The sequence below is a fragment of the Bubalus kerabau genome, chromosome 2 (assembly GCF_029407905.1).
Source record: "Bubalus kerabau isolate K-KA32 ecotype Philippines breed swamp buffalo chromosome 2, PCC_UOA_SB_1v2, whole genome shotgun sequence".
NCBI classification, from domain to species: domain Eukaryota; kingdom Metazoa; phylum Chordata; class Mammalia; order Artiodactyla; family Bovidae; genus Bubalus; species Bubalus kerabau.
The window spans coordinates 130362685-130386610 of NC_073625.1; the positions used below are offsets into that span (position 1 = coordinate 130362685).

Here is a 23926-nt window from a genome sequence, read left to right on the forward strand (position 1 = left end):
TTCTTGCCTGGAGAATCCCAGGGACGGGGGAGCCTGGTGGGCTTCTGTCTATGGGGTCGCACAGAGTCGGACATGACTGAAGTGACTTAGCAGCAGTAGCAGCAGCAGCAGCAGCAGCTTACATATCCTTTTACCTCTTAATGTATATTTGGCTTCTTTCCACTTTTGAGGTGCTAATGCTGCTTTGAAGATTTGGGTACAAATCATTTTGCAGACATATGTTTTCATTGTTCTTGGGTAAATAAGAGTGTAATGGTTAGGTCATATGGCAGGTGCATGTTTAACTTTTTAAAGAAATTGCTAAACTCTTTTCTAATATGGTTATACCATCTTATACTCCCATAGCAGTATATGAAAGTTCCACTTGCTCCATATCTCACCAACACTTGGTATTGACAGCCTCTTTTCATTTTAAGCCTTCTAATAGGTGTGTAGCAGCATGTTACTGAGGTTTTAAGTTGCTGTGATTAATGGTTGAGCATCCTTTTGTGTGCTTCCTTGCCATCCATATATCTTCTTTAGTGAAGTCTCTGTTCAAATCTTTTGTTCATTGTTTTCTTACTATTTAGTTTTGAGAGTTTTTAAAAAATATATTCTGGATACAAGTCATTTATTGGATATGTAATTTGCAAATATTTTCCTTCAGTATGTAGCTTAGTTTTTCATTCTCTTAAGAGTATCTATTTAGGAGAAGAGGATTTTAATTTTTATGAAATCCAATATTTTTTAAATTACAGATCATACTGTGGGTGTTATGTGTAATAAATATTTGTTTAAAGATAACAAAGATTCTCTCCTATGTTTTCTCCTAGATGTTTTATAGTTTAAGTTTTACACTTAGGTCTCTGATCCATTCTGAGGGATTTTTATGGTATTTGCTATGAGGTGTCAATCAAAGTTTAGTTTTGTGCACATTAATGATTGTTCTACTACCATTGTTGAAAAGACTCTTTTTCCACCAATTGACTATTTATATACGTGCATCTATTGTTGGATGCTCTATTCTGTTTAATTGCTTTAGTTTTCTATCTTGACATCAATACTGTACTATCCTAGATTTCTGTAGTTTTATAATGTCTAAAATCAGATTGTTTGAGTCTTTCAACATTGGTTTTCCTTTTTAAAGTTGTTTTGGCTATTCTATATCTTTTACATTTCTGTATATATTTTCGAATCAGTTGTCAATTTCTACAAGAAACCTTGCTGGGATTCTGATTGGGATTGTGTAAAATCTATAGATCAATTTGGTGATAACTGATATCTTAACAATAGTGAGCTTAATCTACAATCTAAATTTTAATTAGATCACCCAATTGTTCTTTGCCCCACAGAAAAACATGTTTGTTGTAAGATCTTGGTATTCATTCAGTTAATACCTCAGAAACAAATTTCTTAAGTCTTCCTCAAGCCCTAGCACTCTATGCTCTAGGTTGTGACAGAAATGTAAAATATAGAGAGGAAGCAGAAACAGACACTAGCAAGTAGTTTAGACTGAAAAAAGCAATCAAACTGAACTGAAACATCAGCCCAGAGGCGTGGTTCCGGCCCCTTTCATCTTCAGACAGGCAAACAGAGGGTCAATTTCACAAAACTTTCCAGCAGCAGAACCAAGTCCCCTGAGCCTGGCTCACCAAGGTCTGATGAAACGTCACTTCAAGTGATGCCAACAGCAAGGGCTCTAGGAATTTAGAGAGGCCTCTGCACCCTGTGACTGAGTAAGCAGGAGTGGAGCCTTGGGCTGGTTCTTTCGAGGAGATGAGACTCTGGGTGGAACATAGATGCAGGGACATCAGGCAATAGGGGAGGGAGGCAGGTGGTCAGAACCTCAGCCCCATCACTTTAGACAGCTCTACACCCTGCTTTATCCCTACACTGTCACATCCCACTCTCTTAACTAAAGGGAAGAGTGTGACCCTTGCGTGGGACCCAGCAGCACAGGTCAAGGAGGGCAGCGGGCACCGTGGTTTGGGACAGCTTCTACATATACTTCCCTTGTGGCCTGACCGCCTGTGACCGGGAGGCCTGGGGACACCAGAAGAAGTTCAGGCTCACTGGGGAGGGGCTCTGGCTGCAGGCGGCTTTGCAGGGGCAGCATGGTGCCTGGTATAAGGTCTCTCCTTGTCCTGGCAGGGACCTGAGCCTAAGGCAGGAAATCCAAGCCGCAGGCCCGTTGTAGCACCTGGACAACTTCTGCCCATCACATGGGTAATGAAGGTGGACCCAGGAACCTTTGAAAATTACTGAGCTGCCTCCAAGGGAGCACATTCATTGATGACCTGGAGCCAGGCTTGAGAGGTTCCTGGGTAGAGTGGAAGGAAATGAGGCTGAGAGAGAGGGAGGTAAACCTCCAGTATCAGACTGAGGCGTTAGGCTTTAACACAAGTGTAGGTGGTGAGGGCCACTGGAGGTTGAGACCTGGTGCTGTTCTCACAGGCTGGAACAACACCCAAATGAAGAATGTGATTCTTATCACTGTCCCAGAAACTCATGCTGTTTCCCTCACCAAGTCAGGTAATTTGGGCTCAGGTGGAAAAAATGAGCACTTAATGTGCACATTGTTTATTCCTTTATTCAGTGCTAATGGAACTCACCGTAGAAACCTGGATGGACTAAGCGTCAAGGCACACAGGAAATGGCAGGATGGCCAGAGAATGGGAGGGATGCCAGGCCCAAGTAAGCCAGGATTGCAGAAAGGTTTTCCAAATGGCTAAGAAAATAAGACCAAAGCCTATACACTTTAATAAATTTTTATAGTATTCTATGTGTCTGCTGCTGCTGCTGCTGCTGCTAAGTCACTTCAGTCATGTCCAACTCTGTGGGACCCCATAGACGGCAGCCCACCAGGCTCCCCCATCCCTGGGACTCTCCAGGCAAGAACACTGGAGTGGGTTGCCATTTCCTGCTCCAATGCATGAAAGTGAAAAGTGAAAGTGAAGTTGCTCAGTCGTGTCCGACTCTTAGCGACCCCATGGACTGCAACCCACCAGGCTCCTCCATCCATGGGATTCTATGTGTCTACATGTGTATAAAATCAACGTGTAAAATCTATTCAAATTGGCTTATGTTTGAGAGTTAAAAAGTGAAAGTGTTAGTAGCTCAGTCACATCTGACTCTTTGCGACCCCATGGACTGTAGCCCACCAGGCTCCTCTGTCCATGAAATGCTCCAGGCAAGAATATTGGCGTGGGTTGCCATTTCCTACTCGAGGGATCTTCCCAACCCAGTAGTGGAACCGGTGTTTCCTGCTTTGCAGGTGGATTCTTTACCAGCTGAGCTACTGGGGAAGCTATGTTTGAGAGTGCTGGTTTTTTGTTTTTTTTTTTTTTAATTTCATACCAAGGAAATGTACGGTTTGAAGCAAGCACTAGGTGTGTACTCATTTTTTAAGAGGTGTCCAGTGTTGCAGATAGTTTCTATTGATTCTAAATAATTGTGTGTGTTTGGTCGCTAAGTCATGTCTGACTCTGCAACCCCAGAACTGCAGCATGCCAGGCTTCCCTGTCCTTCATTCTCTCTCAGAGTTTGCTCAAACTCATATCCATTGAGTCAGTGAAGCCATCCAACCATCTCATCCTCTGCTACCCCCCGCAACTACATAATTGCTTTCATTGATTTTATTCATCACTTAGCTTATTACAAGGGATTTCCAATTAAGTTTTAATTTAGTTCAACTTTTGTAATTAAAAACTATTAGCTCCCTGGCCCCACTGCCAGCCTCGGGCATCTCTCCCAATGCTAGGTTGCTGAGTTGCAGTTGAGTCATACCTGCCATTTTGAAACCTACTGTAAGTGTTTTTGCCTCTGGCTGTCTTCTGTAACTTTTCTATGACCTCCAATTCTACTCCTATTGTCACATGGCTGCCCTGCCTCCTATTTCGCTGACTAGGCAAGTGTACCCTCTGATGTTAAGTCATTCAGCTTCTCTCTTTCTACCCGGAACTCTCCTGATCATCGTCCTTCCTCTCTGCATTCCTCCTTGTCTGGAGGAGGATACACTCATACTTCTTTCAGGGTTCAGTTCTTTCTGGTGCTCCTTACCCATCTATTCCTGCCCACTTAGAAACTCTCCATCTCTAATTCCTCTCCCTGTTCCAGGGCACTCAGGAGGTACCCAATAAACACTTGCTGAATAAACCCGTAGCCTGGGATCCAGTCCAGGTACAGCCTGCTTAGTAGAGGCTCCCCTAAAATAAAGAGAGATGATAGTGATGGGAAGGGGCGAGGGCTCTGGTGGACAGTCGAGTCTCTTTCCCTCCTCTCTGTACTCACTCCCTTAAGGAGTACCCCAATGGGATTGAATGTGCTGTATTATAATTTTATGACGTGTTTAGCTTTTTCTCCCTACTAGACCATGAATTTTCTCTAGGGCACAGAGGTTGCCTTATTAGTTTTAGTTTCCCTCAGGCTTCATATTACACAAGAACCTGGCACTCAGGTAGATGCTCAGTAAATGTTTAGTGAATAAATGAAAGAACTGATTGAATGATCACATCAGGCTAGCAAACCACTCTGTAAGAAGAGCTAGGAGGTGATAAGCTTTAGCTCATTGCCTCACCTCTCCCATTTCAACATTTGTGGCCAGTTAGGTGTTAACTATGTACTCTGTCAGGTGGAATCCCTTTAACATTCCTTTGTTAAATGTCATCCAGAAATCTGGGGCAAGTCTTAGACCACAGGTGGAGGAGGAATAGGAAGCAGGTCCATAAAGCTTTAGCTGGGGAAAATCTGGTGTGAGGCAATACCACTCCTGCCGTAGAGAACCAGTGTAGGGAGCTCATGTGTATTTCTCTAAAGCAAAGGCAATGAAGTGGAATTTGTACCCTGGATTGAAAATATGGAAAGAGCTACCAGTAGCAAGGAAGACTCAGTCGCCAGCACATGTAGGAGTCAAGGTAAGATCCAATGGTAGAGTGGAGCAAGAAATCAATGGGGGTGACGCCAGCTGCTTAGAAGCTGAGGGATGTAGTACCTGAATCTCAGCCCTTCCTTAATCCTGTGAGTAAGAAGAAAGGTATAAAATCAACTTCTTGCTATTCATTTGCATAGATCCAGTTAGGCCAGAATGAAAATGAGGGCAAATATTTCACATTGAGAAGTAATTTCTTCATTGGAAGAGCTGTCCTCTTAAGGAAATGGTTTTAGGCTAAGAGCATTGCCAGCATGCCACTGCTTTGGAAGAAAGACACCGAATGGGGGCGCTGTACATTTTGCTCTATCCGGGGTTTATGGATTTCACCTCCTCCCAAAGCTTTCCCTGAAAAGGTTAGGAACACTTGATCAGTCAGTTTTCTGGTAGGCAGAATCAGGCATGGGGTCAAAAAGAAACAAATGTGGAGGCATTTTTATATTTTGTATTTTAATGGCATGATAGATTATGTGTTTATGGGGCTTGAATGTGCTATTTTTGTTGTCATTTTTCTTTCCTTGACTATTTAAAGATAATCTTTCCCAAAATACCTTCTTTATGCTTTTTCTACTGCCTGAAATCGAAGTATTAGGAATTTAGTATTTGATACTTTGGTTTTAGATTATCATGTGATTAGTTTGGTGGGACTTGAGGGATGTCTTCAGGCATATACTTTATTTGGAAAAGGCCTCTAAAAGGAGTTTTAGTTCAAAATACATTTGTTGAGCACCTATAAATTACAAAAAGCCATTAACAAAACATGTAGAGCCCACTCCTACTCCAGAACAAGGCTAACTAGTGTATGTTTCTTATTCAGACTTCTAGAGCCTTGGATGCTAATAAGCATGAAATGGCAAATTAACAGGAAGATAGTCACATAATTAGGAAATTGAATATTCCATTTTGGTTAACAAATATTAATGGCAATGGCATTTAATTAGGCAGTCCTTCTCAACTAGGGTGTATATGTGTATTGTAATATTTTATATTTGAAAAATGAAAAATGACATATTTCCTTCTTAGTACGGACCAGAAAAAGTAAGCCTTGAGAAAAATTATGGCTGATGAGAGTTCATAGAATATAATCCCTAAGTTTTCTTTGTAAGATAAGGCCTGTCCCTCCATGTAGCAGAATATCTAGAAGGTATGAAATTTTTGTTTTTCTTTACTGTGGAGACTTTGTATTAACTTATGGGGAAAAAAGCATTTTTAAGAAAAGATAAAACCAGATTTTCATCTCCTAAATAATTGGCTTTATCCTCCAATGCTATCTCTGATCAAGTCATATCTTGGCTGCCCACTTAACCGGTGACTCCAATTTATCAAGTACTGTTAGAAAACTGAGTTTATCCATTTTGTCTAGTCATAAAGTATGTTTTGTTCTTGAGGTGTTTCATGTTCAAGAATCTCTTGAAGAAAACAAAAGATCCTTTGCTTGAGGACAGACAAGTCAACATTGGTACAATCTACAAATGAGCAGATATGAGCCTGTTAATAAAGTTATAACTCCTCCTTTATCCAAAGCATAAAGATGTGAATTGTCCAGGTGCCTTTCTTTGCTTCCTTCTGTCTCTGTCCAGGTAATTGAGGTCATCAGACCCAAAGACATGAAGTAAGCAGAAGAACAGCTGGCATTTAGTTAAGGGTGTTCCAGTCCAGGCTTGGTTGTAGACTGTGTCCATATATATTTATGTATATCTGTGTGTGTGCACACATGCATGCACACACCTTAAATGCCAGGAAGCAGGCTGGTTTCAGGAGGCAGAAAGATATAATGGTAATAACTCTTAGGTTGACATGAGCTTTGGTGACTTTTTTACTAGCTAAGTTCACAAAAACCTGTTAGCTCTTCAAACGATTGGCTGTTGCAGCAAAAAACTGAGAGTTACACGGTAAACGCAGTATAGGACGCTAATGTGGGGAGGATGTGGAGCAATAGGAACTGTCACTTGTTGCTGATGAGAATACAAAACAGTACAAAGAGCTGGGCAGATTTTCACACAGTTAAAATAATCTTACCATGTGGTCCAGTGATCATACTCCTTGGTACTTATCTAAATATTTACCAAACTATGGTACACCCATACAATGGGATATTATTCAGCAGCAAAAGGAAATGAGCTGTCAAGCCTTAAAATGATCTGGAGGAAACAAATGCATATTGCTAAGTAAAAGAAGCCACTCTGAGAAGGTTATATACTGTATGATTCCAACTACATGACATTCTGGAAAAGAGAAAATGAGAGACAATGAAAAGATCAGCAGTCACCAGGGGTTCAGTGTAGGGGGTGGGAAATGAGTAGGTGGAATGCAGGAGATTTTTAGGGTACTGAAACTGTTCTATATGATATAATGGTGGCTGCATGGCGTTACGCATCTGTCAAGACCCACAGAAGGTACAACACAAAGAGTAAACCCTAATGTAAGCTATGGACTTTAGTTAGTAATAATGTATCAATACTTGTTTATCAATTGTAATGAACGTACTGCGCTAACACAAGATGTAAATACTAGGAGAAACTGTGCGGAGAGAATGGTGAAGGGTCATATGGAAACACTCTGTACTTTCTGTTCAGTTTCTCCATAAGCTTACACCTGCTCTAAAAATAAAACCTACTAGTTTTTAAATTTAAAAAACCTACACACAGTAGTATAGTAGAGGCTGTTGAGACCTCATCCTGATCCTTTTTGTTAGTCAGTTGCAATCTTCATCTGACCAGAGCCATCCATCCAAGAAATACGTGAGAGCTTAGGGCCTCTCTCTAGGGCAGCTTTTCTGGCTGATTCAGGGCACAAAAGCTAGTCCTTCTCCCTCAAGATGGGACACTTGTGGTGCCATCCATGCCCCAGAATTTCTAGGTGACCAGGCTGATGCTAGATCTTCGCTGAACCCTCATCTGCACTGGCTTTTTCCTTGCTCTATCTTCGGCCCTCAGTGCCTTACACATTTCATCTGAATGCCCTTTCTCCTCAACTCATTTGCACAATCTGCTTCTGGGGAATCTGACCTAAGACAGTACCAGGAGAGGTCCTAGAAAGGATGGGACTCTGGTGTTGGGTCGCTGCTTGCCAGACGGCAATGAGGCATCACAGCAGTAGGTGGAATGTTGGGAATCCTGGACACTAGCCTGTGCAGCTGTTCAACTGCCAAGACCTTCCCTGGTGGTGGAACTGGGATCAGACACAGACAGACAGGGATGCATCAGCAGGTGCAGTGTCTCTAGCATTTGAGAGGTTTGGGGAAGATATTAATTATCAGGAATGTAATTGGGAGGGTACTGCTAAGCACCAGTGGTGCATTGAAGAGAGTAAAGACAGTGGCAGACTCAGAGTAATTGCCAATTTAAAGCACAGTGTATGAATCAGAAGGCCTCCTTTCTGGTGTTCAGCCCCTCATCACCTACAGCAGAGGGCATACTTGAGAGAGGGATGAATTCTCAGCCTAGGCAAGTCTGGTGCCTGATTATTTGGGGTCCCTAGTGCCAACAGATGAAGCAGGCAAGTTGGGCCCTGATAAGGAAGATGTACAACCAAAAAACTTGAGAATATCTGGGTGCATTCCCTTGTTCCCCTGGACTGGCAGAAGTGTGCCATTCCACCTTGATGGAGGATCAGCCCTTCTCCTCCCTGCAAGATTATGCAGAAGTTTCAGATAAGACATAGAGTAAGTCCCCTAATATGAAAAGATTCCATTCTAAGAGTGTATTATATCCAATTTGTTCATAAGTCCAACAAAGTCAGCCTAGATACCAAACCAACACAATCAGCTATATAATACTGTACTATAATAGGTTTATTAATACTTTCAGTTCAGTTCAGTTCAGTCGCTCAGTCGTGTCCGACTCTTTGCGACCTCATGAATTGCAGCATGCCAGGCCTCCCTGTCCATCACCAACTCCCGGAGTTCACTCAGACTCACGTCCATAGAGTCAGTGATGCCATCCAGCCATCTCATCCTCTGTTGTCCCCTTCTCCTCCTGCCCCCAATCCCTCCCAGCATCAGAGTCTTTTCCAATGAGTCAACTCTTTGCATGAGGTGGACAAAGTACTGGAGTTTCAGCTTCAGCATCATTCCTTCCAAAGAAATCTCAGGGCTGATCTTCAGAATGGACTGGTTGGATCTCCTTGCAAGTCCAAGGGACTCTCAAGAGTCTTCTTCAACACCACAGTTCAAAAGCATCAGTTCTTCAGTGCTCAGCTTTCTTTACAGTCCAACTGTCACATCCATACATGACTACTGGAAAAACCATAGCCTTGACAAGACGGACCTTTGTTGGCAAAGTAGTGTCTCTGCTTTTGAATATGCTATCTAGGTTGGTCATAACTTTGCTTCCAAGGAGTAAGCGTCTTTTAATTTCATGGCTGCAGTCACCATCTGTAGTGATTTTGGAGCCCAGAAAAATAAAGTCTGACACTGTTTCCACTGTTTCCCCATCTATTTGCCATGAAGTGATGGGACCAGATGCCATGATCTTCATTTTCTGAATGTTGAGCTTTAAGCCAACTTTTTCACTCTCCACTTTCACTTTCATCAAGAGGCTTTTTAGTTCCTCTTCACTTTCTGCCATAAGGGTGGTGTCATCTGCATATCTGAGGTAATTGATATTTCTCCTGGCAATCTTGATTCCAGCTTGTGTTTCTTCCAGTCCAGTGTTTCTCATGATGTACTCTGCATATAAGTTAAATAAGCAGGGTAACAATATACAGTCTTGACGTACTCCTTTCCCAATTTGGAACCAGTCTGTTGTTCCATGTCCAGTTCTAACTGTTGCTTCCTGACCTGCATACAGATTTCTCAGGAGGCAGGTCAGGTGGTCTGGTATTCCCATCTCTTGAAGAATTTTCCACAGTTTGTTGTGATCCACACAGTCAAAGGCTTTGGCATAGTCAATAAAGCAGAAATAGATGTTTTTCTGGAATTCTCTTGCTTTTTCCATGATCCATCAGATGTTGGCAATTTGATCTCTGGTTCCTCTGCCTTTTCTAAAACCAGCTTGAACATCTGGAAGTTCACGGTTCGCATGTTGCTGAAGCCTGGCTTGGAGAATTTTGAGCATTACTTTACTAGCATGTGAGATGAGTGCAATTGTGCGGTAGTTTGAGCATTCTTTGGCATTGCCTTTCTTTGGGATTGGAATGAAAACTGACCTTTTCCAGTCCTGTGGCCACTACTTTATACACCAATAATACATAAGAGACAAACACACAAAAAATAAACCTTAGTACCTTGAAAAGTACAGTACAACAGTTGGCATACAGGGGCTGGCTTTGAGTCAATAAGAGTCACTGTCTGGAAAGCAGAGAGAAGGTAGGAGATGGTAGAGCTGAAGGATCATCAGCAATAGGAGATGGAAGGCAGACTGCAGTTTCACTCATGCCTCACTGATGGCACAGGTTCTGGTTCCTTGCTGGATTCAATTCGATCTACCCTCTTCAAAAAACAATCCAGTGATATCTGGGTAGTAGTTTTTTTTCTTCATTGTAGATGACACAGTAACACTAGATTGCATTCTGAATGGCTGCTGCAATCTTCGTGTACCATTCTAGGTTTGGATCCTTGTCTTAAAAATTAACAGTGCCTCCTCAAATAAAGAAAATCCCCTTGCCATTTCCTGCAATGTGACTCTCTGGTTCTTCAGTTACTTCTTTCTCTTGTCTCTCTACTCTTGCAATTACTTTCACTTTTGTTTCCATCATTATCACTTGGCGCTTCTTAGCAGTACCAGCTACATGACCCCTGCTTTTACACTTGCTTCCAGACATCCTGGGCTTGAAATAAAGATACTGTCCTACAGTACTCTATACAGTACTATACAGTAAAGTACACAAAGGTACAACTACTTTCAGAGGCTTTACACATGCAACAATGTACGCCAGACACATGAACTAACTTACATGATTGGACATGTGAATGCATGTTCACATCTTTAAAAGTTCTCAACTTGAAGGTTCATATGTAGGGGACTTACTGTGCAACACAGTGCTTGCCCTCCTCAGGATACATCCCCATCACCCTTCCCCAACCCCTTCTTGAATGATAACTAGCATCAGATTACAGGATCTAACTGGGGAAGAGGCACATAAACATATGGATGTGAGCTCAAAATGTGAGGATCTTTGTGCCATGCTTTAACAACTCCAGAGAACATCCATTGCAGAGAAGTTACCAAAGAACCAAGCTGACTGGATGACCTAGCCAGGAGGTGTCAGCCAGCTTCTTCCTTGGCACCCCAGTACCTGCACAATGGGCTCATGAATGGAGAAGTCTTGGCAGTAGAATGGAAGGCCGTGCGTGGTCCCAGCAGCATGGGCTCCCTATCATCAAGACCAATCTAGCTGCTGCCAGTGTTGACTGCCAGCAGAGACCCATGCTGAGCCCCTGAGGAGAACAGGTGATTCCCTCCAAGCTGGAGAGTACAGTGATTCACTGTGAGTGGGGTTGACACCTGTGCCTGTCCTACTCTCTGTGCGTCAGTTTGCAACACCGAGAACAGAACACTGCTTTGTCTGCGAGACTCATTCTGGCGCAAGAGGAACAGCCATGGGCGTGTGACCACAGGACCAGCCCACTGAGCCTTCCACAGGTTCAGACGCTGCTCACCTGATAGAGCCTCTTGAGGGCACCTGTGAGCAACAGTTTGAACATGAGACTGAGGGGTTGGTGTGCTAACCTCAGGATGCAGTATATACCTTAAACCAATGGCCACTTTATGGCACCAGGACCCCAGGAGGCAGAATATATGGATATGGGAGCCAAGAGGTTGAGTGAGTTGTGACCTTATTCATTGTCACACCCAATGTGACCCACATGGGGAATTGTCCTCCCATTCCTTCTACTTCAGCCTCAGCGGGTCTGAAGGTCTTGATTCCCACGGGGGACATTTCCACCTGTGGACATAGTAAGAGTCCTAGTTAAATCTATGTCTGCTGCCTGCTGCTGAAGTTGTCCTTAGGTTGTACCCTTAAGTCATTATCTCCCTCCCACTCATTCTACATCCCTTTCCCTCTCACCTGGCACTTCGCTGGTGGCATACATGCTGGGTGTCCCAGACTCTTGTCTGGCTTTTGCCCTTTTACTTGCCCATTTACAGTGACAGCGGGGCAGGGAAGTACGGGACACGTCCCTGTAGATGACAGGAGCCGCAGATGTGTTCCTCTCCGCCTCTGTTAGGTAGCAGGCTGCCCGCCTCCTGATGATCAGGATCAAGGACTTCCTGGAGCGTGACAACTGTTTCCTTTGGTGGGCTTTATATTTTATTCTTATGGGAAAATTCTCACTAAATCTCTGATTAAATGGGCAAGGCTTCAGCTAAGCCCAGCTAGACACCTCAGAGGGCAGCTGGTTGCTGAGCTAGGTGAGAGTTTCCCAGTTGTGAAGTTTCTTTGACCCCAGGTCCTAGCAGCCCTGAAAGTCTAAGGCAGCAGGATCAGGCTGCTCTAGAAACTGGCAGGGATTCTGACAACAAAATTTGTTGTTGTTCAGTCACTCAGTCGTGTCCAACTCTTTGTAACTCCATGGACTGCAGCATGCTAGGCTTCCCTGTCCTTCACTGTCTCCTGGAGTGTGCTCAAACTCATGTCCACAGCAATATATGCACTAAAAATAAATAAATAAATAAAGAGTACTGTGAGAATATGTGGAAGCTGAAAGCAACTGAATGCTTCTGAGTGATTCCCTTCCTCTTGGCCAGAGTTCAGTTAGTTCAGTCACTCAGTCCTGTCTGACTGAGACCCCATGGACTGCAGCACACCAGGCTTCCCTATCCATTACCAACTCCCAGAGCCTACTCAAACTCATGTCCATTGAGTCGGTGATGCCATCCAACCATCTCATCCTCTGTCGTCCCCTTCTCCTCTTGCCTTCAATCTTTCCCAGTACAAGGGCCTTTTCCAATGAGTCAGTTCTTTGCAACAGATGGCCAAAGTATTGCAGCTTCAGCTTCAACATCAGTCTTTTCAATGAATATTCAGGACTGATTTCTTTCAGGATTGACTGGTTGGATCTCCTTGTAGTCCAAGGCAATCTCAAGAGTCTTCTCCAACACCACAGTTCAAAAGCATCAATTCTTCAGTACTCAGCTTTCTTTACAGTCCAATTCTCACATCCTTACATGACCACTGGAAAAACCATAGCTTTGACTTGATGGACCTTTGTTGACAAAGTAATATTTCTGCTTTTTAATATGTTGTCCAGGTTTTCATAGCTTTTCTTCCAAGGAGTAAGCGTCTTTTAATTTCATGGTTGCAGTCACCATCTGCAGTGATTTTGGAGCCCAAGAAAATTAAGTCTGTCACTGTTTCATTGTTTCCCTATCTATTTGCCATGAAGTGATGGGACCACATTCCATGGTCTTAATTTTTTGAATCTTGAGTTTTAACCCAGCTTTTTTACTCTTCTCTTTCACTTTCATCAAGAGACTCTTCAGTTCCTCTTCACTTTCTGCCATAAGGTTGGTGTCATCTGCATATCTGACGTTATTGATATTTCTCCCAGCAATCTTGATTCCAGCTTGTGCTTCCTCCAGTGTGGCATTTCACATGATGTACTCTGCAAATAAATTAAATAAGCAAGGTGACAATATACAACCTTGACATACTCCTTTCCCAATCTGGAACCAGTTCATTGTTCCATGTCCAGTTCTAACTGTTGTTTCTTGAGCTGCATACAGATTTCTCAGGAGGTAGGTAAGGTGGTCTGGTATTCCCATCTCTTGAAGAATTTTCCACAGTTTGTTGTGATCCACACAGTCAAAGACTTTGGTATAGTCAATAAAGCAGAAGCAGATGGTTTCCTGGAATTCTCTTGCTTTTTCTATGATTCAACAGATGTTGACAATTTGATTTCTGGTTCCTCTGCCTTTTCTAAATCTACCTTGAACATCTGGAAGTTCTCAATTCACATACTGTTGAAGTCTTGCATGGAGAATTTTGAGCATTACTTTGCTAGTGCGTGAGATGAGTGCAATTTTGCAGTAGTTTGAACATTCTTTGACATTGCCTTTCTTTGGGATTGGAATGAAAACCTGGCCAGAGACAGGTATGAAAAGGAAATGGACACTTCAGATAGAGACCACATTGTAGATGTCCAAGTTTATACTCTGAGGCACCAAGCAAAAGATCTTAATCCAACCTAGTACCGGTGCAAGCCCCCTGGAGATCTCACCTGTCATGAGCTCTGGAGAGCTATTGGGATGAACTAGGCAGAACAAGACCCCACTGGCTGACTCCTAGAAGGCAGAGAAAGAGCACATTATCAACACTGCACACAGTTAGGGGTCCCAGCACTGAGGACTAACAGACTTCAGCTCCTTCTCTTTGTGTGAATTATTTAACTTATTTGTGCTTACATTGTTCTCATCAATTATTTTACAAAATGGAAGTGATACTGTATGGTCTTGTGAGAATTAGATGAAGTTCTTAGGCTGGTGCCTAGATTGCATTAGCATATTGAATAGCAATTAGTTACCTACATTTGTTCCTTCAGGGAAGGGAAGGAAAGCTTGGGGGCTTACGTATTGCTTTAAGGTAGCTCGACTCCAGTACTCTTGCCTGGAAAATCGCATGGATGGAGGAGCCTGGAAGGCTGCAGTCCATGGGGTCCCTGAGGGTCAGAGACGACTGAGCGACTTCACTTTCACTTTTCACTTTCATGCATTGGAGAAGGAAATTGCAACCCACTCCAGTGTTCTTGCCTGGAGAATCCCAGGGACAGGGGAGCCTGGTAGGCTGCCGTCTATGGGGTCACACAGAGTCGGACACTACTGAAGTGACTTAGCAGCAGCAGCAGCTCTCTACTCCCCAACCCCCAAGTGAAAATGATATACTTTAACTTATATGATAGAGATAGTTATTTTAAAGGAATAGAGGAATAAAGGAAACTCCAGTTTAAAAAAAAAAAGAAACAGTTTACCCCTTTGGAGTCCATGGAGTAAGAGCCACCCCTGAACTAGCAGGATCTACAGTTGTCCCTTTATGCCACCTAGTGGACAGCAAGGGGAAAGCCCTAATTTTATTTTCAAAGTGTGCTAAGTTGCTTCAGTCATGTCCGACTCTGTGCGACCCCATAGATGGAAGCCCACCAGGCTCCCCCATCCTTGGGATTCTCCAGGCAAGAACACTGGAGTGGGTTGCCATTTCCTTCTCCAATGCGTGAAAGTGAAAAGTGAAAGGGAAGTCGCTCAGTCCTGTCCGACTCTTAGCGACCCCATGGACTGCAGCCTACTAGGCTCCTCCATCCATGGGATTTTCAGGCAAGAGTATTGGAGTGGGGTGCCATTGCCTTCTCTGTTTCAAAGTCTATAGTTAACCAAAAACATGTATTCTTTTTTTTAACTTTTTATTTTGTATTGGGGTGAAATTAATGGCTTCCCAGGTGGCACTAGTGGTAAAGAACCTGCCTGCCAATGCGGGAGACATAAGAGACGCGGGTTTGATCCCTGGTTGGGAAGATCCCCTGGAGAAGGGTGTAACAACCCACTCCAGTATTCTTGCCTGGAGAATCCATCCCATGGACAGAGGAGTCTGGAGGGCTATAGTCCATAGGGTCGCAAAGAGTAGGACATAACTGAACTGACTTAGGATGCATGCATAGCTGATTAACAATGTTGTGATAGTTCCAGATGAACAGTGAAGGGACTCAGCCATACATATACATGTATCTGAAGAGGACAGTTTAAACTCACTAATGGGCTCACTTGTTAGTAAATTTCATTTTTTGTGCAAAATAAAAGATCAAGATTCTAAAAACTAGGTGCTAAAACTAAACTCCCTAAATATTTTAGGATTTATGTGGCATGTGCTATAAAGATCATTCACTGAAGGAAAAGAAAATACACCCGTCCTTATCAGCATGAATTTTCATGACCCACCTTTTCTATTCTTCCTGTCCTTCTCCACCAACACTCTTTATGCTCATACTGTACGTGGACTGGGAGTGTCCCAGACTCGGGGTAAACCTTCCCAACACACTGCTGGACCTGGGCTGGTACCAGGGTCATTCTGTTCATTTTCCAAGAATACAACTATCACTTGAAATTTTGCTGTACTCAAACTAAATATTTGTCAAGGGTCGGTGTGTTCAGTTTGGTTTTTCTTCTGTGTGTGTGTGTGTGTGTGTGTGCTCCTGCACACATGCACAATCTGCTTCCTGTTAAAGCCCTTTTTTAACCATTATAATGTTTCCTCTCTCAGATATTTATGAAGATGAAGACAATGGCAGACAAATATCCCCAAAACATGAGTAAAAATAGCACACTGGAGTGCCCAGAGCAGTTCTGAGGCATTCTCTTTAGTATTACTGTAATTACTATTAACAGTAATCATAATAAGTGTTATTTATTAAATTCCACATTACTTTATAAACATTTTTGCTAATTCTTACATCAACACTGCAAAATAAATATTATTATTTTAGAAACAAGGAAACTGATGCTCAGAGAGGTTAAGTGGCTTACCCAAGATCACACAGCCAGTGAATGAGGGGCAAAATCAAAACTACACCCAGGTCTGACTGCCTCCAAAGCCCTTGCTCCCACCCCAGGCGATGGGCTCTCATTCATTCGCTGAGGTGCCTGTGACCCGCCAGACCGATTTGGGGTCTAAGACTTAGTACCCAAGACTCTTAGTACCACAGAGTCCACGGCCAGTGAATCCAGGAGAAAGGGATTAAGTATGGAAATGACAAAGATATAGTAAAAGACTGCCCATGAGCTGCAACTTCCTCCCCTGCACAACTAGGGGCTTTGACTGAGGGATGTTCTCCAAGGCTTCCGGGTTCTAAGAATTCTGGGTTCCTTCCAGGAGCCACAGGGGAGGCTGGGTGAATAGGGTGTGGTTCCTACTGTCGGAGCCCAGGGCCCATGAGAAAGAAATGTGAGGGCTCACCCAGGGCAGATGCAGTTTGCCTCAGAAGAAATTCTCCCTCCAAGGGTATTGTGAGGAGAATGTGGGTGACAGAAGTCCCCTGCCCACACCCATCCTGCAGGGCCAGCAGCAGAGAGGGGCCCAGCACCAGATCATCATGTCACTCCAGGAGCTGCTTACCCTGGAATTTGTCTTCATGGCTTTTAGTTCCTATATTTCCTTCCAGCCCACTGTCACCCCAGGCTGGCTGCCCATGTTCTATGGCTGATGAGGCTTCAGGGCCCAGCCCCATCCCCAGCAGGTACCTCTGGGGTCCCTCTGGGGTCCCTGGCACCTGGCACTGTCTGGGTCACTCAGACCTCAGCCCCTGGAGACACAGCTCTTCGGGTCACACAGGGGTGGTCAAGAACACAGCTGCTCCGCTCCTCCCTAATGACCTTCCAGCAAGACCACCATCCTGTCCTCACTGTCTGCCCCTGTAAGGCACCCAGGCTGGATGATCACCCTAAAGAGGTATCTCTGGGGGTTCCTGTGGATGCCCCAAAGTCACATCAGGAGGAGGGCAGTGGGAGGCACCTTGCAGAGCCAGGTTCTCCTCTGCTCACCCCACCACCTCCCAGGAGCCAGAATTAAACCAGGCTGTGCCCTTGCATTGGGCCGGCTTTCTGGAGGCTTCCCCGCTGCTCCCTGTGTTGCTAGCACAGCCCCCACTGCCCTGCTCTGGGGAGGACCTTGGGCCCCAGAACACAGTTAGGGGGGCCTCCGGACAGTAGGTTGGGAGCTCCCACTTTCTGGCTGCCTGCTCCCAGAGGTGCTGTGCCCCACCCCACCCCATCCCAACTTCAGGCTCCTTCCACTCGCTCTGCTCTGCCAGTCCTCTGCCCAGAAGGCCCTCCTCCATGGGCCTCGCCCCAATGCCCTCCCCCTGAATTCTCACTTGAACTAAAAACTCTCTCCTGCACTCAGATTCCTGAGGGATCTGGAACTCAGCTGATGCTCAACCCGGGGCTCCCTCAGGTGGGCTCATTCTGCAGATGCTCACCTCCCTAAGCTGACTTGGCAGCACTGTGGGGACAGGGATCGTGTCTTTTAGAGCATAGGGTAAAGAGTAGGAATGTGTAGGGAATTCCCTGGCAGTCCAGTGGTTGGGACTCCGAGCTCTCACTGCCCAGGGCCCGGGTTCAATCCCTGTTTGGGGGCCTAAGATTTCACAAGCCAAGCTGTGTAATTTAAAAAAATAAAATAAAAAATGTGTAGATTCCAGCTGCATTGTTTACCTGATATCTCAACTGGTAAAGAATCCACCTGCAATGCAGGAGACTGGGGTTCGATCCCCGGGTTGGGAAGATCCCCTGGAGAAAGGAAAGGCTACTCACTTCAGTATTCTGGCCTGGAGAATTCTATGGACTGTATAGTCCATGGGGGTGGTAAAGAATTGGACGTGACTTTAACTCACTTTCATGCAGTGTTTACAGGCCAAGGGAATTTACTCAACCTGGTGATTAATCTCTCTCATCTCAGTTTCTCATCTGTAAAATGGGGCTAAAGTCCATACAGTTGTGTGAGGCTTCACTTCTGATAAATGCCTGACATCCCAGCAGACACAGCAGGCTCAGTATTTGGTGGGAGTGGCTGTTCCCCACAATGTCTTTAACAGGCCTGGCAGGACAGGTGCACAGTGGTGCTGCTAACTAGTAAATGAATCTCATCGGAGAGAGAGGCAGGATGTACTTACTGTCCCTCTCATTTTCCCTCGGGTAGAGCAGTGACATTTGGCAGAGGCTGCCAAGGAGATGGGAAACAAGCAGTTATCAGGGGAGAGAAGGAGGTAAGGATGAGAGGAGGGTGGGAAGGAGCGAAGTCAAGAAGATCCTCAAGACAAAAAGACAATGACTTCTTAGTGGACAGGGAGGTAGGGCTATGAGTACCATGTGGACACGCCTTCTCAGTCACAGTTACGGAATTTTGAGCTGGAACAGGTACCCCTCCTCCTGGTCCAGGGGAAGCAGTCCTGTCCTGGGAGAGGAGAGGGAGATGGGGAGAATGGGTTTCCCCCCCATGGTGGGTTGAGGGGGAATGTCCTCCCACGCCCTCCCCCACAGCAGGCCAAATTCTTCACTTTCCCTCCCCAAGGTTGCTCAAGCAGGGAGTTTATCTCCATGGAAACCTCTGTCAATTGTGAAGGTGCAGAAGATTTGGAAAAGGAGAACAGTGTCCTGAGTGTAATTTATTTCCTTCTTACTTCCTTCATATTCTCCCTCACTGTTCATCAGCTTCTACTGCCCGTTCTTCCTCTCCCCTTTCCCTTTCGTCCTCCTTTCACGATTCTCACCCATAAGGACCCGGCTTAATCAAGGAAGCTGAGGTCACTGGATCTGCAAGGTGGCTCCCACACCACTCCCCACCCCCTACCTCCCACCCCCAGCCCAGCATGCACTGCATCACCAGCTCCTTAGCGATGCGCTGGTTTGGGGCCAGAATTAGGGGCTCTTGCTGTGGGACCTGAGTGGCCCCGTGGGAGAGTTGGGGTGGCCCCGCCCTGCCAGCGGGAATTGCCGTGTGGATCTGATCCACCTCCCCAGCACTGCATCACTGTCCCTTCCCTTCCAGCTCTCGGGACTTTTCCGGTTGGACGACAGTTACGAGACCTCCAAGTCTGGTCAGGAGAAGGGAGAAAGCATTCGGGGAGAGAAAGAGGGCTGTCAAAAGAAGGACACGTGAGTGGAACGCGGAAAGAAAAGTAAGCCAATTTGTTAGCAGTTGCTCCTCTGACTTTCTTCTTGGAATTTCAGGGCCACGAACAAAACTGAGGAGAGCCTTGAGACGTCTACTGGCTTGCTCGCCCCTGCGGGGAAGGCCAGTTTCCCCCTAGCAGAGGCAGTGCGGGCGCCAGAAGGGAGCCTGAGGCCGCCCTCCGCAGAGAACTGACACTCGTTCCAGACCACTGAGCATCCCCGGCCGATTGTATTCCGGGGAGCTGCTTCTGTGGGCGCGGAGCAGAAGCAGCAAAGGGATCTCACAGCCCACACACAGATCCGCTGTCCTGCCCGGGGGCGACTGGACCATCTTTCCGGAGCCTGAGGAGCGGTCCACGTCTGCGCGGGGAGCCTCGGGCTGTTCTACGCGCCGCCGCGCGAGCGCAGGGACTCGGAGCAGACCCCTTGGAGAACCTGCAGATGCCGCCACGAGCCCGCGCTGGGACAGGGCGCAGAGTCCGTGGAAAACCTTGCGCCGCTCTAGATGCGCCTAGAGTGCAGACTCCGCGGAGAACCTCTAGCTGCTCCACATGTGTGCCTACAGAGGTTAGGGATCCAGTCCTGGAGAGCTGAGTCCAGGGTTTCTGAATGTTGGCACTTTTGACTTCGGTATAACTGCCGTGGAGGCTCTCGGGCATTGTAGAATGTTTAGGGGCATCTCTATCCCCTAGATGCCAGAGATACCGCCCGCCCACTCACCGAAATTAAGACAATCAAAAAATGCCTTCAGACATTGCCAAATTTCTGCTGGGGCGGGAGTGGAGAGCTAGGTTGAGAACCTCTGATCGGAGCCGCTCAAACTCCACAGGGCAGCCCTGCGCTCTTCTCCCTGAATCCCCACAAGAATGTTAACTGTGATATTTGTTACTTTGTTCCAGGGTTGTTTCCTCTTAGTGAGGGCTGGCTACAAGTTAACTTCTGAGATATTTACGTTTAGATTTATTAGTTTTTAAGTTCGCTTCATTTATTTTCAGTAATTTATTTTTAATTAGTTAATATTCATTTTTGTTTTTAGTTTTATCTTTATTTAATCTCATAGCTTTAAAGCTACCTGTTTATAACTATTTGGTCTTACTTAGTTCCTTAGTTTTTGAGTTATTTTCAGTTACTCATTTACGGTTACTTTGTTTTGAGTTATGTATTTCCTAATTAGTTACTTTTAGAATTATTTATTTTAAATTATCTATCTTTGCAATTGTTGATATCTGAGTTATTTTCATGTTTATTTTATTTTTAATTATTGGCAATTTGGGGATTATTTATTTTTACAGCTACTTATTTGAATAGTAAATATTCACTTGAAGTTTTTTAATTGCTTTATTTTCAGAATAAAATACCTGTAGTTATTTTAGGGCTTTTCCCCTAGATATTTAGTTTTAGAGTTACCTATATTCACAGTAATTTATTTTCATTTATTTTAGAGTCTGGGTTATTTTTACATTCATTTGTTTGGGGGTTTTTAGTTATTAATATGTGGTTTTAAATTATTTTCAGTTGTTGCATCTTGAGCATTATATTTTGAGCTTCTTACTTTCAGAACTTTTGAGATATTTAGTTTTTGAGTTATTTTCAGAGTTATTTTTTCTCAGTCGTTTCTTTTCAGTCATGTCTTTGTCATTCAAGTTTTTTTCTATTTTGTATTTTTCATTACTTTATTTTCAGTTTTATTTACAGAATTATTAGTATTTCTTTAGAATTATTTAATCCATCAGTCAGGATCCAATCAAGAGAAACACTATACTAGTTATTTTAACAGAAAGAATTTAATATAAGGAAGTACTATCCAGGTACTGAAAATTTCAATGGGGGAAAAAAAGTGATAATCAGATATCATGAAGATTTTAACTTCTCTGCTGGCATCAGGAAAGACCAAGGAGTTATGAAGATGAGTGAGAGGTTCCTGGGTCCAGTTGGGGGAGTCAGATGTGGAAATAGATGATCACAACACAGTGTGTGACACACAACTCTGCCGCTATGTGATGAGGCCGTGTTCGGAAGATGGTAAACTGCAGCTACTGCAACTGAAATGCAATTTTGAAATTTTTAGACTTCTTAAAAACCAGAAAAATAATAGAGGCTGAATCTTCTGTGAATGAGATTTGTGTCATCTTTCTTTTTGGGTAAATGAAAAGAACCAAAACCTTCAGGTAAATCCTTCAGCCTCCTTTTATGAACACTAGTTGAATATCCACTCCAGTGTTCTTGCCTGGAGAATCCCAGGGGTGAGAGAGCCTGGTGAGCTACCATCTATGGGGTCGCACAAAGTCAGACACCACTGAAGCGACTTAACAGCAGCAGCAGTTGCTCAATTAATCATGTCCCCTGTTGCCCACTAGAGGGCTTCATTTCAGCAGGTTGCTTAGGAATGGGAATTCTGTAGCCCCGCTGAAAGTGCTCTGGTATAGGAACTGTAAAATCTGGCCAGAGTCTGTGTCCACAGTAAAGAACAACCATGCATTATGAAATTATTAGAAAAGTTAGAGATATTCTAAACCAGCATTTCCCAGAGTATATTTTGCAGAATAGGCAGAAGAATGTAAGAGTTCAATGAGTTAATCCCACAATGAAAAAGAATTATCTAAAAATAAATATACTTTACAAGTAGTACATATTACTGTCTTGGTTGATCCCAACTGGTAAAGTAAAGGAGCTGAGAACTCTTTCGGGAAGAAAGTCTGTATATTTTTGTTAAACTCATGATTTCCCAAACTTATTTGACCACAGAACCCTTTTCTTTGTGAAATATAACATCCAATGTGTATTAGTAAAAGGAAAGACTTTGCTATAACAAAGAGATCCAACAATATAGTGACTAAAGAATATTCTGTCTGTGAAACAGCCTGAGTTGAGCTTGCAGTCTACTCTGCTTCACATAGTCATTTAGTGTCCCAGGTTCCTCCTTTCTGGTTTTCTACCACCCCCTAGAACATTGTCTTTGTCTACACAGTCAAAAGCAAATTTCAAGAATGTCCAGCTTCCATCTTGCAGGAAGGAAAAAGAACTTGGGAGATATGTATACGCAATGTTTTAAGGCCCAGCCTGCAAGTAGCACACAAAATATTTTCTTACATTCCCTTAGTGAAAGCTATGTTGAATGGCCACACCAAGCTCCAAGAGGGGTTGAGAAGCCACTGCCCAATTACAACTTTACTAATATGTGTCTGTGTAACCCAGCCATCCTGCAGCAGAGGATAAACTAGAATCCAGGTCTTCCAACTCTCAGGCAAGGATTCTAAGAACTGGCATGCTGCAGTCCATGGGGTTGTGAGGAGTTGGACACAACTTACTGACCACAAAAACAGCAACAAGCATTAAGTGTCTCTTGAATTTCAAGTTCACTGTCAAATGAGAATAGAATGCTTTTTAAAATATAGTTTCACCAATCCTGTATAAAATATTTGTCAATTGCATCTTTAATCTGGCAGCAGTTTTTACAGATAAGCTTTTTGAATATGGCTATTATTAATAGCAAGAATTGTAGGACCGTGACTGCAGAAATGTAATTAAAAGACATTTGATCCTTAGAAGGAATGATATGACAAATCCAGACAATGTATTAAAAAGCAGAGACATCAATTTGCTGACAAAGGCCTGTATAATCCAGTAGTCATGTGTGGATGTGAGAGTAGGTTCATAAAGAAGGCTGAGCACCAAAGAATTGATGCTTTTGAACTGTGGTGCTGGACAAGACTCTTGAGAGTCCCTTGGACTGCAAGGAGATCAAACCAGTCAATCTTAAAGTAAATCAACCCTGAATACTCATTGGAAGGACTGATACTGAAGCTGAAGCTCAAATACTTTGGCCACCTGATGCAAAGAGCTGACTCAATGGAAATGACCCTGATTCTGGGAAAGATTGAAGGCAAAAGGAGAAGGAGACAGTAGAGAATAAGATGGTTAGATAGCATCATGGACTCAGTGGACATGAATTTGAGTAAACTCGGGGAGATAGTGGAGGACAAAGGAGCCTGGCATACTACAGTCCATAGGGTTGCAAAGAGTTGGACACAACTTTAAGACTCAACAACAACAACCATAATATTTTAATTTGCCAAAGACCATATACTGTGGAAATTAACAAAATGAACAGAGTAGAGAATCTTGAAATGGACCCAAATACATCTCAGAATTTACACTACAAAAAAAAAAAAAAAAAAAAAAGGACTTCAAATTAGTTCTAAACCAAAAAGATAAATTATGTGTAAAAGTGGTATTTGGACCTCTAGATAGCAATACGGAAAAAACAATAATAAGTTTATCTCAGCCCTTAAAATCATTCATATTGATACCAAAAACTCAACCTTTGTGCACCAATGCCAAATCAGATCTCTAAGACAAGAGTTTGGGGAGAAGTAGAAAAGGATAGCTTTACTGCATTGCCAGTCAAAGGGGGACACTGAAG

At 43.9% G+C, this 23926-nt stretch overlaps 1 protein-coding gene across 1 annotated transcript in view; it reads left to right on the top strand.

Annotated features, from left to right (window-relative positions):
• The window catches only part of MCF2L2 (MCF.2 cell line derived transforming sequence-like 2), a 209737-nt gene extending 186087 nt beyond the window's left edge, over positions 1 to 23650 (top strand). Inside the window, exons 26-30 of the mRNA XM_055570098.1 lie at positions 3335 to 3368; positions 4795 to 4892; positions 18902 to 18990; positions 19379 to 19485; positions 19561 to 23650. Of these exons, the coding sequence (XP_055426073.1) occupies positions 3335 to 3368; positions 4795 to 4892; positions 18902 to 18990; positions 19379 to 19485; positions 19561 to 19696 (464 nt within the window). The 3' untranslated portion in view covers positions 19697 to 23650. The remainder of the gene's footprint in view (positions 1 to 3334; positions 3369 to 4794; positions 4893 to 18901; positions 18991 to 19378; positions 19486 to 19560) is intronic.
• Positions 23651 to 23926: the final 276 nt, after the last annotated feature.